Source organism: Salmo salar, chromosome 11, assembly GCF_965601325.2.
Source record: "Salmo salar chromosome 11, fSalSal1, whole genome shotgun sequence".
NCBI classification, from domain to species: Eukaryota; Metazoa; Chordata; class Actinopteri; order Salmoniformes; family Salmonidae; genus Salmo; species Salmo salar.
In genome coordinates, this window is record NC_138301.1 from 8890785 (window position 1) to 8907429 (window position 16645).

Here is a 16645-nt window from a genome sequence, read left to right on the forward strand (position 1 = left end):
GTCTTCACTGTCCACACACTTTCACACATGCATGCACGTCACGCACGCACGCACGCACGCACCACACACACACACACACCACACTCTCTCTCAATTACATGTAAAGGGCTTTATTGGCATGGGAAACATATGTTTACATTGCCAAAGCAAGTGAAGTAGATAATATACAAAGGTGAAATGAACGATAAAAATGAACAGTAAACATTACACTCACAAAAGTTACAAAGGAATAGAGACATTTCAAATGTCATATTATGGCTATATACGGTGTTGTAACGATGTGTAAACAGTTAAAGCACAAAAGGTAAAATAAATAAAAGTAAATATAGGTTGTATTTACAATGGTGTTAAGTTCTTTACCGGTTGCCCTTTTCTTGTGGCAACAGGTCACAAATCCCTCTCCCTCTCTGAATACATTTCTGCTGTCACCTTGTGTTAATGTAAAGCATAAGAGGAAGGCCAACTGTATGCTCATGTCTCTCCACTGTATAAAACAGGATGCTTCCAGTGACCCGTTCTCCATTCTACTGTCAGCACCATTGACACAGAACAATTCAGGCCAGACAATAGAACCGGCAGTTTCTACATCTTCAGCATTTTATTTCAAGGTAGTAAATCACTGAATGTTCCCGCTAATAAATTGTTGCTAACTTGGTACAGGAAAGCTTACTAAGTAAAACGTTGTATTAAAAGAGTATATTTTTTAAAAAAAACACAAACTAATCACAAAAAGGTAAAATATGACCGAGTCTGGTAACTAGGTAAAATACCATGACCGATAGCACTATACGTCTGGGTCGAATCCTAACTGTCATACAAATCTCACATTGGCATAATGTATGATTTAGGAGAAAGCTAGACTGGTGTGCATTCATCTCAAGTTGAGTTTCAGCACTTAGTGAGGCTACGGGGAGAGGGGAGAAAAGACAGATGACAAACCTCATTAGCGCTGCTGTCTCACTGTCCCAGTAGAGTAGGCCAAAAGAAGCTGAGAGAAGAAGTAGAGTCCCAAAATTTTGATAGATGTTCCACGTAGTGCAGCCTGAGTGGAACTCTGAGCTGAGTATCATTTTAACCATTTTTTTTTTCCTCTGTAGGAATAATGCCATTCTTGTCTCAGCCCAGAAAGTGTGTCCGGGATTACGATTTTGATCCAATTTTGATTCGTGTGACTACACACCAACAAGATGCAGGCCAAGCAACGGTAATTGATTTAGGAAATTGATTCAGGGCGCATCATACGGTATAAGGCATGGAGGCCTGGAGATGCTAAACGTGTTTATGTTAAATCAAGGTAAATTACCGTGAGACCGCTAGACTTTTGCATGACAATAGCCCGAGGACAACATGTCATGATCGCCACAGCCCTACAGTACTCATAGGTCATTCACAGTGTCCTACTATAGGCAAGCACATGTGAGGTTAGACAGAGCACAGTGCATAGTGGTCATACCAGAGACCAACTAGAGGTCATGGTAACGTTTATAGCTCAACACTAAATCTAACACACACACACCTCTATAAATCACACACTGTCACCTAACCCTGTAACCCATGTCAATGTCCTTTATCGAGGAGACATGCAGCACACACACACTCTATAGGTCAGTGGGTTTTTTTTATTTAGCAAAATGCGTTTTTTGCCAGAAATACCTTCTAACGTGAACTTTCAAGTGCCTTAATAAACAACTTGTACGCCATCTGTAAATACGAAATAAATTGTTAAATTACGAGCCTAGTTGGTTTAGCCACAGAAAAAGAAGTCTACCTTCCCGCTAGCCATGATTGGTTGAGATAATGAGTGGGCTGGACATGCCGAAAGAGGAGTTCAGATTGGTCTGCCATATAGAAGGCTTCTGTCTAATTGAGCTCGTCAGTCTGTGTTGGTAATCCTGTCGAACGCGGCTTTTTTTAAAATGTATCGTGTAGTGGAGCTGCATAAGTGTTGCTCTCCACTTTCTGGAGGATCAAGTTTTGAAATCATTGGAATTAGAGTATGATAGCTAAAGAGATGGAGAAAACACCGGTCTCCGGATTACATCTTCAAACTAAGGGCAACCGTGGTATGGCATTCCTGACAGGGAGACGCGTCCATGATGCATGATGATGTATACAGGTAAGATAGTCTAGCATTAACTAGCAACATTTTCAGATATTACAAGTTTCTAATTTTGACAAAGTGGTTTCATTTCAAGCTAAAGTGTACTGTTAGCTAGCTAGCTAATGTTAGCTGGCTGGCTCCCTAGCTGATGTTATTATTAGTTTCCCAGAGCGGTTTGCTTTTCTAGTTAGAGCCTAATGTTAGCTAGCTAACATTGAACCTGGTTGGTTAGCTCCCAGCACTGTGGCATTGTTGGCACTGTTCATTGTTGTTTAACTAGCTAACATTAGCTAGCTCGTTAGCTAACGTTACGTGACGTGTGTACAACACCTGTTGAATATGGGTTTTGTCAGTAAACGCCTGCAAAAAAAGCGTAATGAAATTGTTGCCAGCAGAGCTGGTTAGGCTGTTTTCATGTTATCCAGAGGTAAACAAATCATTGGCCAGAGCGTCAAGTGTGCACTCCTAGAACGAAAAAAGATGGGTGGGGCTAAAGCTTAAGAGAGTGTGAACGATGCTGAATGGGTGTAGACAAAGAAGAGCTCTTCACAAGAGACCAAAACATTCAAAGGGGATTTTCTCAAAAGTGAGTTTACAAGTTGATCAAGTTTCAAAGTAGAATTACTTTACAATTGTTCCTCAAATGCAGTGTATGACATACCATCTTGAAGACATCAAAACTGTAAAATAACATATGGATAAAATGATAAAATAGCCCTCACACAGCCTGGAGGTGTGTTGGGTCATTGTCCTGTTGAAAAACAAATGATAGTGCAACTAAGCCCAAACCAGATGGGATGGCGTAACGCTGCAGAATGCTGTGGTAGCCATGCTGGTTAAGTATGCCTTGAATTCTAAATAAATCACAGACAGTGTCACCAGCAAAGCAACCCCACACCATAACACCTCCTCCTCCATGCTTTACGGTGGGAAATACACATGCGGAGATCATCTGTAAACCTACTCTGCGTCTCACAAAGACACAGCGGTTGGAAACAGAAATCTCCAATTTGGACTCCAGACCAAAGGACACATTTCCACTGGTCTAATGTCTTATTGCTTGTGTTTCTTGGCCCAAGAGAGTCTTTTCTTCTTATTGGTGTCCTTTAGTAGTGGTTTCTTTGCAGCAATTCAACACCATTGTACCCTCCAAGCTCATCATTAAGCTGGGTCTCAACCCCACCCTGTGCAATTGGGTCCTGGACTTTCTGACGGGCTGCCCCCAGGTGGCGAAGATAGGAAACAACATCTCCACTTTACTGATCCTCAACACTGGGGCCCCACAAGAGTGCGTGCTCAGCCCCCTCTGCACGCCTCCAACTCAATCAACAAGTTTGCAGACGACACAACAGTAGTGGGCTTGATTACCAACAACAACGAGACAGCCTACAGGAAAACAACCTCTCACTCAACGTCAACAAAACAAAGGAGATGATAATGGACTTCAGGAAACAGCAGAGGGAGCACCCCCCCTATCCACATCAACGGGTCAGCAGTGGAGAAGGTGGAAAGTTTCAAGATCCTCGGCGTACACATCACAGACAAACTGAAATGGTCCACCCACACAGACAGTGGTGAAGGCGGCGCAACAGCGCCTCTTCAACCTCAGGAGGCTGAAGAAATGTGGCTTGTCACCTAAAACCCTCAGAAACTTTTACAGATGCACAATTGAGAGCATCCTGTCGGGCTGTATCCCCGTCTGGTACGGAAACTGCACTGCCTTCAACCGCAAGGCTCTCCAGACGGTGGTGCAGTCTGCACAATGCATCACCAGGGGCAAACTATCTGCCCTCCAGGACACTTACAGCACCTGATGTCACAGGAAGCCCAAAAAGATCATCAAGGACAACAACCACCCGAGCCACCCCGCTACCATCCAGAAGGCGAGATCAGTACAGGTTCATCAAAGCTGGGACCGAGAGACTGAAAAACAACTTCTACATTTGCTGGAAGTTTACAAACAATTAGAACTCGTTTTCAACCACTCCACACATTTCTTGTTAACAAACTATAGTTTTGGCAAGTCGGTTAGAACAACTACTTTGTGCATGACACAAGTAATTTTTCCAACAATTGTTTACAGACAGATTATTTCACTTATAATTTACTGTATCACAATTCCAGTGGGTCACAAGTTCACATACACTAAGTTGACTGTGCCTTTAAACAGCTTGGAAAATTCCAGAAAATGATGTCATGGCTTTAGAAGCTTCTGATAGGCTAATTGACATCATTTGAGTCAATTGGAAGTGTACCTGAGAATGTATTTCAAGGCCTACCTTCAAACTCAGTGCCTCTTTGCTTGACATCATGGGAAAATCTAAAGAAATATCAGCCAAGACCTCAGAAATTTTTTTTGTAGACCTCCACAAGTCTGGTTCATCCTTGGAAGCAATTTCTAAATGCCTGAAGGTACCACTTTCATCTGTACAAACAATAGTACGCAAGTATAAACACCATGGGACCATGCAGCCATCATACCGCTCAGGAAGGACACGCGTTCTATCTCCTAGAGATGAACGTACTTTGGTGCAAATCAATCCCAGAACAACAGCAAAGGACCTTGGAAAGATGCTGGAGAAAATAGGTACAAAAGTATCTATATCCACAGTAAAACGAGTCCTATATCGACATAAGCTGAAAAGCCGCTCAGTAAGGAAGAAGCCACTGCTCCAAAACCTCCATAAAAAAGCCAGACTACGGTTTGCAACTGCACATGGGGACAAAGATCGTACTTTTTGGAGAAATGTCCTCTGGTCTGATGAAACAAAAATAGAACTGTTTGGCCATAATGACCATCGTTATGTTTGGAGGAAAAAGGGGGAGGCTTGCAAGCCGAAGAACACCATCTCAACCGTGAAGCACAGGCGTGGCAGCATCATGTTGTGGGGGTGCTTTGCTGCAGGAGGGACTGGTGCACTTCACAAAATAGATGGCATCATGAGGGAGGAAAATTATGTGGATATATTGAAGCAACATCTCAAGACATCATTCAGGAAGTTAAAGCTTGGTCGCAAATGGGTCTTCCAAATGGACAATGACCCCAAGCATACTTCAAAGTTGTGGCAAAATGGCTTAAGGACAACAAAGTCAAGGTATTGGAGTGACCATCACAAAGCCCTGACGTCAATCCTATAGAGAATTTGTGGGCAAAACTGAAAAAGCATGTGTGAGCAAGGAGGCCTACAAACTTGACTCATTTACACCAGCTCTGTCAGGAGGAATGGGCCAAAATTCACCCAACTTATTGTGGGAAGCTTGTGGAAGGCTACGTGAAACGTTTGACCCAAGTTAAAGGCAATTTAAAGGCAATGCTACTAAATACTAATTGAGTGGATGTAAACTTCTGACCCACTGGGAATGTGATGAAAGAAATAAAAGCTGAAATAAATAATTCTTTCAACTATTATTCTGACATTTCACATTCTTAAAATAAAGTGGTGATCCTATCTGACCTAAGACCGGGAATTTTTACTAGGATTAAATGTCAGGAATTATGAAAAACTGAGTTTAAATGTATTTGGCTAAGGTGTATGTAAACTTCCGACTTCAACTGTATATCAAGGCCATTAGACTGTTTAATAACAGCCATCACTAACACCGAGAGGCGGCTGCCTACATACAGACTCAAATCATTGGCCACTTTAATAAATGGATCACTAGTCACTTTAAATAATGTTTACATATCTTACATTACTCATCTCATATGTATATACTGTATTTTATACCATCTATTGCATCTTAACTATGCTGCTCGGTCATCTCTCATCCATATATTTCTATGTACATATTCTTATTCCATCCCTTTAGATTTGTGTGTATTAGGTAGTTGTTGTGGTATTGTTAGATTACCTGTTAGGTATTACTGCACTCTCGGAACTAGAAGCACAAGCATTTCACTACACATGCATTAACATCTGCTAAACATGTGTATGTGACCAATAAAATTTGATTTGATCATGAAGGCCTGATTCACACAGCCTCCTCTGAACAGTTGATGTTGAGATGTGTCTGTTACTTGAACTCTGTGAAGCATTTATTTGGGCTGCAATTTCTGAGGCTGGTAACTCTAATGAACTTATCCTCTGCAGCAGAGGTAACTCTGGGTCTTCCTTTCCTGTGGCGGTCCTCATGAGAGCCAGTTTCATAATAGCACTTGATGGTTTTTGCGACTACACTTGAAGAAACTTTCAAAGTTATTGAAAAGTAATGATAGACTGTCGTTTCACTTTGCTTATTTGAGCTGTTCTTGCCATAATATGATCTTGGTCTTTTACCAAATAGGACCATCTTCTGTATTCCACCCCTACCTATTCACAACACAACTGATTGGCTCAAACGCATTAAGAAGGAAAGAAATTCCACAAATTAACTTAAGACACACCTGTTAATTGAAATGCATTCCAGGTGACTACCTCATGAAGCTGGTTGAGAGAATGCCAAGCATGTGCAAAGCTGTCATCAAGGCATAGGGTGGCTATTTTAAGAATTTGTTTAACACTTTTTTGGTTACTACATGTGTTATTTCATAATTTTGATGTCTTCACTATTATTCTACCATGTAGAAAATAGTAAAAATAAAGACAAACCCTTGAATAAGTAGGTGTTCTAAAACTTTTGACCGGTAGTGTATGTATGTATGTTTGTGAGTGTGCGTGCGTGCGAAGGACAGACGTACCTTTGTAAGCGGCTGGTTTGGTCTTGTCTGTGAAGCCCTGACTTCGCCGGTTGCCGGCGGCGCCAACCGACCCGCGAGGTGTGATGTCACTGCCAGCAGTGGACACCCTCGCACTAGGGCCTGGAAGTCTGAGCAGGAGAGCAATAGAGTGTTTACACTCAATGGTACAAACAGCAAGGATTAGGCAATACGTTCATTAAACGTCCAATATTTTCCCACCCAACTGCAACCCCATATTATTAGCTAATCTCCTGTGTAGCCATAGCCAGGAGTCAAAGACAGCATTCTAGCCAGGTCCGTCTTTCACATAGGCCTATAAATTGCTAATTCAACATCGGTGGAGGAAACATAATTATGTGGCTGTCGGCATTGGTCTGATAAACAAAATATGACCGGTAGTTCATTACTGGTGAAAAACATCAACTCTTATTTCGTTCTTGCTACACTGAGTGAGTGACCTTTTGTTAGTGGGCAGAATAGGTCCAGCTCATTTGACTTTCAATTATGGTGAGTAGAAAGACTGTTAGCCCGTGAATGAACTGTCTTGTGAATTAAACTGGGCTATAAGTCATTATTAAGTTCCTGTCCGACAACAAAGACCATGTTGGCATGAGCGTTCTTAAATGAACACACTGAAAATGTTATTAGTGTATAAACAAGCTTTCTACTATAACATTTAAAAATATATATATATCCATTTAGCAGACACTTATCTAAAGGGACTTAACGTCAACTTACTTGCAATGCATACATTTTACGTACGGGTGATCCCAGGAATCAAACCCAATATTCTGGCATTACAAGAACCATGCTCAACCAACTGAGCTGCAAAATGTAATACATGATTTAATTCTGAGTGAGATATTAAGCCACAGGCTTCACTGCTAGCCTATTCATGATATACACTGTTTACAATTCACTGACGAAAAGTATTCTGTCTGTTCTCATTCAGGATGTGGCCACATGAAATCGTAATCATGAAATGATCCTAATGTCACCTATGCTCCCCCAGGCTGCACATCAAGACAGCTTTCATTCAAGCCGAGAAAGAAAGATAATGAAGCATAAAGATGAAAAGGAAAAGCAGTGGAGGAGAAACGCATTACAATCTGAAAAGGAGAGAGAAAAACACCATTCCTGATACTGAACGTACTTACGCCCAGCTGAATTATTATCCTGCAGTTACACATGCTGACCAGAGGGTGGCGCTACTGCATTGTTTTGTTTTAGGTAAATTAGACTAGGAGCAGGTGCAAAACTACCAGGGATGGACAGCATGCACTCTCCGCTGGGCAGGCAAAAAGCAGATGTTTACGGTTTTTAGGTATACAGCATTTTCAACCTAACTTCTGTTTCCCCTGAAAAACGGACGTGGGCACTCCGTTCAGGCATCTTTTTACGCCTGCTATGTTGGGTTTAGGCAGCACGCAACAACACATCCTCAATTTCACTTCATTTAATGCAGTCATTTGGTGTAGAAAACAGTGACATGCTTGTAAAACAAAGTTTTTGCCCATTATTCATAAAATCTCTCAGAGTAGGAGTGTTACTCTCGGACTAGGTCCTTCTTTTTAATAATGATATAAAAGGCTAAACTGATCCTAGGTCAGTACTACTTTATGACAATTTATGAATATGGGCCCAGATGAACGTATAAAGAGTGTGACATCACTGAATAAACATTATCTCACGGTACACAGTACAGTAGTAGTAGTAGGATAGTAGTAGTGGCCTATCCAATCCGTTATCATCACACACAACCAAATTCAAGCCATCCACTCCTCCATCTCAGTTAATTATTAAGGTCATACTCACAGTGAGATGCTCTCTCATGAGAAGTGCTCTCTCACATTCTTGTGTGCGCGCACACACATGCACATCACACGCAGGCAGGCACACACACACACACACACACACACACACACACACACAGGGGTTATCTAAAGGACCCTATGAGGCGCCAATATGAGGCGTGATGCCAGAGTCAAACAGGACTTTCCAAAAATGGAGCCTGGAGTCCACTCTCTTCAAAACTCATGCAGAGTAAAATAGTAGTTCATGGTAGAAGTTGCCCTTACAACAGATCTAGGATCATTTTAATAACACCTCTATAGTAACCATAACTATTACACGTTGAAAGTAATCTGACCCTGTATCAGTTGTTATGGGCAACTTCTACCTACTCTGGAAATAGTGAGGAAAGGGGGAGAATTAGAAGATGAGGAGGAGTGGAGGAGGAAGATGCATGACCACAAAGAAGAGCGAAAGAGGGAGAGAAAAAGAGCTGACCTAGAGGACTTTTTCTGACCAAGGGAAAACTGGAGCAGTTTACTCTGAGACCCATCCCTAGAGGAGAGAGAAAAAGACAGAGAAGGAGAGCGATATGGAGGACGGGAGAGACAGAAAGGCTCATTTGACATTTACAGAAGACTGGAGCTAAGACAACTGGAAAGAGAGAGGAAATAAGACAGCGATGGTAAATTGAACATTGATGACATCAGCAAAGAGCGAAAGAGGGAAGACGTTTTAAAATTCGAAGTATTATGAACTACATCTTCCAGAATGCATCAGTGTAGCGGTGATCCAACAGGCTTACCTGGACTGCATCTCGGCCTGTGCTGTTTTCTGGGCTGCTTGTGCTGTGGGGACCGGAGTCTCATGCGTAGAGGGGACAGGGTGGCTGCTGAGCTGGGCAGGGGCGCTGGTCTGCTGGCTCAGGGGAGGTTGAGGGCTCTGGGGCTGGGGGTTAAGGTGGGGCTGGGAGTACTGGCGGTGGGCCTGCTGCTGCTTGTAGCGAGACAGGCTGAAGAAGAGCCCCAGAATGGCCTTCAGATTCCCATTCCGGATCTCTGTGTAAGGACAGCAGGGGAGAGAGGTAAATAGACAGGGAGAGAGAGAGAGAAAAAGAGAATGAGATGAAGAGGTAGAAAGAAGTAGAGAGAGAGAGAAAGGGAGAGAGAGAGAGAGTTAGAGAGATGAGATACAGAGAGGAAAGTTACAAGCTCACTACACAATATTCTAGCCACTACAGTCAGTGTAGTCTCAGCAGGTGTGTGTGACTGCTGAGCGTTTACCTTCTGCAGACAGATCCTGTATGTTGACTCCTTTGGCTGCCAGGAAACTGAGGCAGGCATCAATGTTCTCAATCTGGAGGGGGAAGAGAGAGAGAGACAGAGAGAACTTACAACGGGTGCTTCTGAATTTACATTCAGATTGAACTAAACTCATCACACAGTCAGCAACGCATAAGCGGTTATCAGCAGCCTACTCAAAAATAGCAATCACAAACACATCGCCAGCCTTAGGGTTTAAGGGACATGTTTACAGGGATTGACTTCACAGAGTGCCGACCTGAGCAAGGCGAGTAGATTGTTAAATGACATAGCCTAGTCAAAGCAGTATTCAAATAAGCCAGACATACACCTCCACTGGAGTACCTACGATGACAAAGCATTCTACTTTGACCCTGTTACCAAGATACCAGCCAATGCAACCATACCGACCCAGCTGTGCTGAGCTGTCAACAATCAACAGCGAGGTGACGTGATTGGTCGACAGAATTTGCTTAGGGCCATGTGACCCTACTTCGATACAGCCCTTTGGCCGCAAATGTCGACCCCAGGTGAACAAAATAAAACTGAGTCATCGAATGACATCATCAATAAATAAATAAAAAAGGAGAGTTCAAGGGTTGCCAACGGTTAGGTTCAGGTGAACAAACAGGGGAGGGACTGAGCAATATAACAATTGATTCATATGCCAGAGCAGCAGCCATTTTCACTGTTCATGCTGTTGAGGAGCGGCCATTGAGACTATACTCGACTGTTCAATCAAGGGAACCTCATCGAAACGGAATCCGTCTCATGCTACGCACCTAGGCGCAATTCATCTCCCCCATCGGTATTAGCTAGCACCCGCCCGAGCAATACACCGCAGCCTTACATTTTGCACCAAAGCGCTTACTTCAAAGCACCTTGAAAACAGGTCGCACGTTGTCTCTGCAAACTGTGCACACACAACGCTACCAGCAGACCGACATAAACAGCTTACTGAAATAGAGGCGAACCCAACGACATTCTATCAGTGTGAAATGGGTTTCGACTGAGCGGACTGCAGAGGTTCAATTTAGAAAAATAAGACGTCGTACGTTATAGAAAACAAACTAAAAGAACACCACCTATTCAATACATTAATATCAATATCATCCTTCTGCAGTAGCCCTCCGATTCTACATCAGATATTTCAGTGATGTCATACGACGAATGAGAAGCAGACTCCAGGTCAGTGAGCCGCTGACCCCAGAACAGCTGTCATATGGCGACACATGCTGGGAGGTCAGGGAGCACACAGACTGAGAACCAGAAGACATTTAGACCAGGCTCTGCTCGCTACAAAGTTCAAATATCCCCCACTCACTAAAATACCCCCTGTATTTTTAAATACCCCAGACCCATATGCCACCATCGCTTCACTGAACTACCCACGAGCCACCCTGAAATACCCCTCAGACCCTACTAAAATACCCCACAGCTTGACTGAGATACCCCTCCTCTTAAATGTCACCATCTTCCCTGTGATATACCCGCACACACACACACACACACACACACACACGTCAACACTACTAAAATACTTCCCTGACCCCTTCTCTGATATACCCCTGACCCAAATACCCCTGGTACTGAGGAGGTAAAAATAAAGATTCTTCTGGCTAAATAAAAACACCCGCTGAGAGAGCACATGGTGCGCAAACTTTAGAAAACACATTTCATCTGCATTCAAACAGGGGATCGATTCAGAATTTCAACTTTGGCAATTCCAGTGTAGTGCGGAAAAGTGAGAAATCAAACTGTTGGAATAGAAAATCAAAGTAGGGCCTCCCGAGTGGCGCAGTTTGGCCTTGAGGGATTGTCCTTGTCCTATCACGCTCTAGCGACTCCTGTGGCGGGCCGGGCGCACGCATGCTGACACGGTCGCCAGGTGTACAGTGTTTCCTCCGACACATTGGTGCGGCTGGCTTCCGGGTTAAGTGAGCAGTGTGTCAAGAAGCAATGCAGCTTGGTTGGGTTGTGTTTCGGAGGACGCACGGCTCTCGACCTTCGCCTCTCCCGAGTCCGTACAGGAGTTGCAGTGATGGGACAAGACTGTAACTACCAATTGGATACCACAACATTGGGGAGAAAAATGGGTAAAAAAAAGTGCTCTGACAATGAGTTCTCTACTTCAAACACAACTGCCTATCTGCCACTTTTCCACTCCTATCTTCCCCTCATCCTCTCCTGTCCTTTTCTAGTTCTCGTATTCCCCTCATCCTCTCCTGTCCTCTCTTCCGATATCTCCACTCCCTTTATCTCCTCTATTCTGATCAGACAGTGCTCTTCTCATCAACAATGTGCATGATTAATAAACCTTGAGCAAATACAGTCTGGTTATTCATTAGAACGTAATAACGGCAGAGTCAATAGGTGTTGTGCCTAGCTTTGACGTCACGGGGACAACACACGAAACCGTGATGGGAGTATATAAGTCTCTCCCTCTCCACCCTATACACCAAGAACACACACTAGACTTGAAACGAGTCACGGCAACAGATCGTCTAACCCTGCAGGTAGACTGAACACTGGACACAAGTAGTACTCAAATTACACTGCAACTGAATAACTTGCAATCCCCCCCCAAAATTTTTTTTTTAAAACTGGACCATTCAGTTATATGACCACCTAGACAGCGACAATAATTAGATCATTATATTAGATCAACAATAATGCGAAATTGCACTGCCTTAAAATTACCATTACAAAATAACAACGGTCGTAATAGCGAAATACAACTTCCAAAACCGAGATACAATTCTACTGCAATATTTCCATAGAGTTCCCACTTACCTAGCAAGTTCTCTGAGCCTGTCTTGAAGGCACGATCACAGCACAGTACACAGCACAGCACGATCACTCTAAGGCTGTCATCACATGCTGGGTCTCAGCCAGCTAGCAGCACAGTAGGGCCGGCCCTGCAACTGCCCTTTCAACAAACACTTTCTTACATCACAGAGAATCTATTGTTTGTGTGTGTGTGTGTGTGTGTGTGTGTGTGTGTGTGTGTGTGTGTGTGTGTGTGTGTGTGTGTGTGTGTGTGTGTGTGTGTGTGTGTGTGTGTGTGTGTGTGTTTGTGTGTGTGTGTGTGTGTACGTCCCCTCACCGGATGCTGTGTTAATGTCTTAAGGAGTCCTGTCTTGTGGCATGACTTGAGTTGGCGTGTGTGTGTCTCTGCTCCTGCCTTTCACTCTCTCAGACAGTTTCACTGAGATTTCGTCGACCTCTGAACCAAGATAACACTGACCCCGTAAATACCGCTCTCTCTTTACAATACCCGTACATTTATGGCTTTGGAGAGTCAACAACCCTGTCGTCGGTCAACACAACGCATAACACAACTTTAACATACTGTACCACCCCCGTTTAATTAAACTAAACAGTTTGATAGTGTTACACAACTACCTTCTTTGAAAGCTGGTACGTAACTCAACACACAACAACAAAAAACTAGAACACCAATACTACAGTACTTTACAGTGAAACAATCGTCTGAGTGCAGTCTAGATGCAGCGGAGGACACAGAGCGACAAGAATTGAGATCGATCCTATTCTCTACCCGCAGATAAGGTGAGGAGGAGCGAGGGGATGCCCGGAGCAGTGGCTCCAGCCTATTATCTCGTGGTCAAACAGCTGACGCTCCTCCATACGGGGTTGCCTAGCGACACTACGCGGGCACGGCACCTGTGATTGCGCTGCACTTGCATTTGATTACATGGAGTTTGACCAGCTGATACAGGTGGGTCTCTCACACACACACACACACACACACACACACACACACACACACACACACACACACACACACACACACACACACACACACACACACACACACACACACACACACGTGGCCTGAAGCAGTTTTTCCCCTAGCTGTCACACACCTGATTACACATTAACTTCAGACAGTATCCTGCTAGTGGTATCCTGCTTCCCCTATTCACCTGTGGCGACTCACATTACCAATCAATGCAATCTATATGATCATATAATATGTAAATATATTAGTCACATAATCTATGAATGACCATGGCCTTAGTACTGAACCTTTGGGACACGGAAGGAATGTCAGTCACGATAGCCTGACGCTGTATATAACAGCATGCACGTGTTTTGGCAGACTTCCAGCTGTCATGGCTTTGAGTGGCACCTGAAGGTGAAACACGGGTTGAAGTTTAGACCTGACAATGCCTTGATGTAAAGGAGGAAACTCCATTTGCCGTTCTCCGAGGGCTTATGAAGCCTCCTAAGGCTTTGTTTTCATCATCCCCATTCAGAGAGGCTTACTGGGAAGACGGGTTTAAACTGGTTTCTACCTGTATGGAGCTAGTAGTAATGTTTGTTCCCAGTAGAGGAGAGAGAAACAGATCTCTCCGAACTAGAGCCAAACTGAGGGCGAAACAGAAAGTTGGAAATAAAACATTGTGCGCCAGAAACAGGACACACACTGCAATTAAACAATACACACCAATAAATCTACCTGAACAACAAAGCAGTGTGTGTGACTTTGAGTGTGACACTAATGTATCCCTCCACAGTAAGAGGTAGGCCTCTGACAGACCTAAAGCACTTCAGGGGTATGTGAGGGGGGTGCAGTAGAGGGAGCGTCCTGTGGTTTTAGCACCTCTGTGTCAACACTACCCCAATGAGAGCATGTCACTGCGAAAGCTATGGTTACTTCCTGGGTGGCAAGGGTATGAGACTGGGAGGGACTAGCAGTAGTGTGTGTGTGTGTGTGTGTGTGTGTGTGTGTGTGTGTGTGTGTGTGTGTGTGTGTGTGTGTGTGTGTGTGTGTGAGGGGCACAGTTGTAGGATCTGACAGCTGTAAAAACAACTATTCTCCACTAGGGTTGCATAGGGTCGGAAGTTAAGCCCAGGAATTTTGGGAATTTTGCTTAAATTCATCAAAAAAGTTAGCTTATAACAGTGAACATTTTTTGTGGGATACACATAAGGCAATTCTAGGTCTTGTGGCATATTTTGATTAAACCATCCCCAATTCAATGGAATTGCAACCCTCTGCATGCACAGTGCATTCTTCCATCACGTGCAGTGCATTCTTCCATCACATGTACAGCTGATTCTCAAGATCTTGCACACTAATGAGATGCTATTGAACCCACACTACTACACTGTCTGAGCCAAGGACTTCATGCTTTCTGGTATGTTTTGATTACAGTACTGGGTGGGGTGAATATATTTTATGACATACATTATTTTTTGTTAACTAGTAAATAGTAGCCTACAGCAAAGTGTGTTTAAATCATTTCTAACTTGTTAACAATTTCTGCTAGTTAGTTTTTGCTACCATGTGGGTTTTAGCTTCCTTGAGCCTGCTAACCGAGGAGTGTAAATTCACCTGTTTCTGTTATGCCTGCTCCCGCTCTTCCCTCCCTGGTGCTCGATGGCTGCCAGGCTCCCCAGCATTACGCACTCCTTCCATCGAGCGCCAGGCTCCCCAGCATTACGCACTCCTTCCATCGAGCGCCAGGCTCCCCAGCATTACGCACTCCTTCCATCGAGCGCCAGGCTCCCCAGCATTACGCACTCCTTCCATCGAGCGCCAGGCTCCCCAGCATTACGCACTCCTTCCATCGAGCGCCAGGCTCCCCAGCATTACGCACTCCTTCCATCGAGCGCCAGGCTCCCCAGCATTACGCACTCCTGCCATCGAGCGCCAGGCTCCCCAGCATTACGCACTCCTTCCATCGAGCACCAGGCTCCCCAGCATTACACACTCCTGCCATCGAGCGCCAGGCTCCCCAGCATTACGCACTCCTGCCATCGAGCGCCAGGCTCCCCAGCATTACGCACTCCTGCCATCGAGCGCCAGGCTCCCCAGCATTACGCACTCCTTCCATCGAGCGCCAGGCTCCCCAGCATTACGCACTCCTTCCATCGAGCGCCAGGCTCCCCAGCATTACGCACTCCTTCCATCGAGCGCCAGGCTCCCCAGCATTACGCACTCCTTCCATCGAGCGCCAGGCTCCCCAGCATTACGCACTCCTTCCATCGAGCGCCAGGCTCCCCAGCATTACGCACTCCTGCCATCGAGCGCCAGGCTCCCCAGCATTACGCACTCCTTCCATCGAGCACCAGGCTCCCCAGCATTACACACTCCTGCCATCGAGCGCCAGGCTCCCCAGCATTACGCACTCCTGCCATCGAGCGCCAGGCTCCCCAGCATTACGCACTCCTGCCATCGAGCGCCAGGCTCCCCAGCATTACGCACTCCTGCCATCGAGCGCCAGGCTCCCCAGCATTACGCACTCCTTCCATCGAGCGCCAGGCTCCCCAGCATTACACACTCCTGCCATCGAGCGCCAGGCTCCCCAGCATTACGCACTCCTTCCATCGAGCGCCAGGCTCCCCAGCATTACGCACTCCTGCCATCGAGCGCCAGGCTCCCCAGCATTACGCACTCCTTCCATCGAGCGCCAGGCTCCCCACCATTACGCACTCCTGCCACCATCATTACACACACCTGCCTTCCCCCCGTCACGCGCATCAGCGATTATTGGACTCACCTGGACTCAACCACCTCTGTAATTAACTCCCCTATATCTGTCTGTTCCCCCGCTCTGTTCCCCGCTTCAGCATTGCTTGTCATATGTCCTTGTATACCCATGTGCTGACGCTGTTCCGGTCTTGTTTCATGTCTGTTCATTATTAAATATTGACTCCCCGTACCTGCTTCTCATCTCCGGCATTGGTCCTGACATGTTTCCATACATGTTTCATTTGAAACATTTATCTTACAAAGGAGTTGTT

The 16645-nt window shown here is 44.9% G+C and overlaps 1 protein-coding gene across 15 annotated transcripts in view; it reads right to left on the bottom strand.

Moving 5' to 3' along the window:
* Positions 1-16645, bottom strand: part of nav2a (neuron navigator 2a) — a 310780-nt gene that overhangs the window by 72578 nt on the left and 221557 nt on the right. For 12 of the 15 annotated variants that reach the window (XM_082957697.1, XM_082957700.1, XM_082957694.1 and 9 more), the window contains 4 exons: positions 9854-9926; positions 9376-9628; positions 9069-9125; positions 6780-6907 (listed from right to left, as the gene is read on the bottom strand). In XM_082957697.1, coding sequence (XP_082813823.1) covers positions 6780-6907; positions 9069-9125; positions 9376-9628; positions 9854-9926 — 511 coding nt within the window. Of the gene's footprint in view, positions 1-6779; positions 6908-9068; positions 9126-9375; positions 9629-9853; positions 9927-12664; positions 12796-12977; positions 13444-16645 lie in introns of those variants that run through there. The other 3 variants (XM_045688971.2, XM_082957695.1, XM_082957701.1) reach the window with 2 other exon arrangements.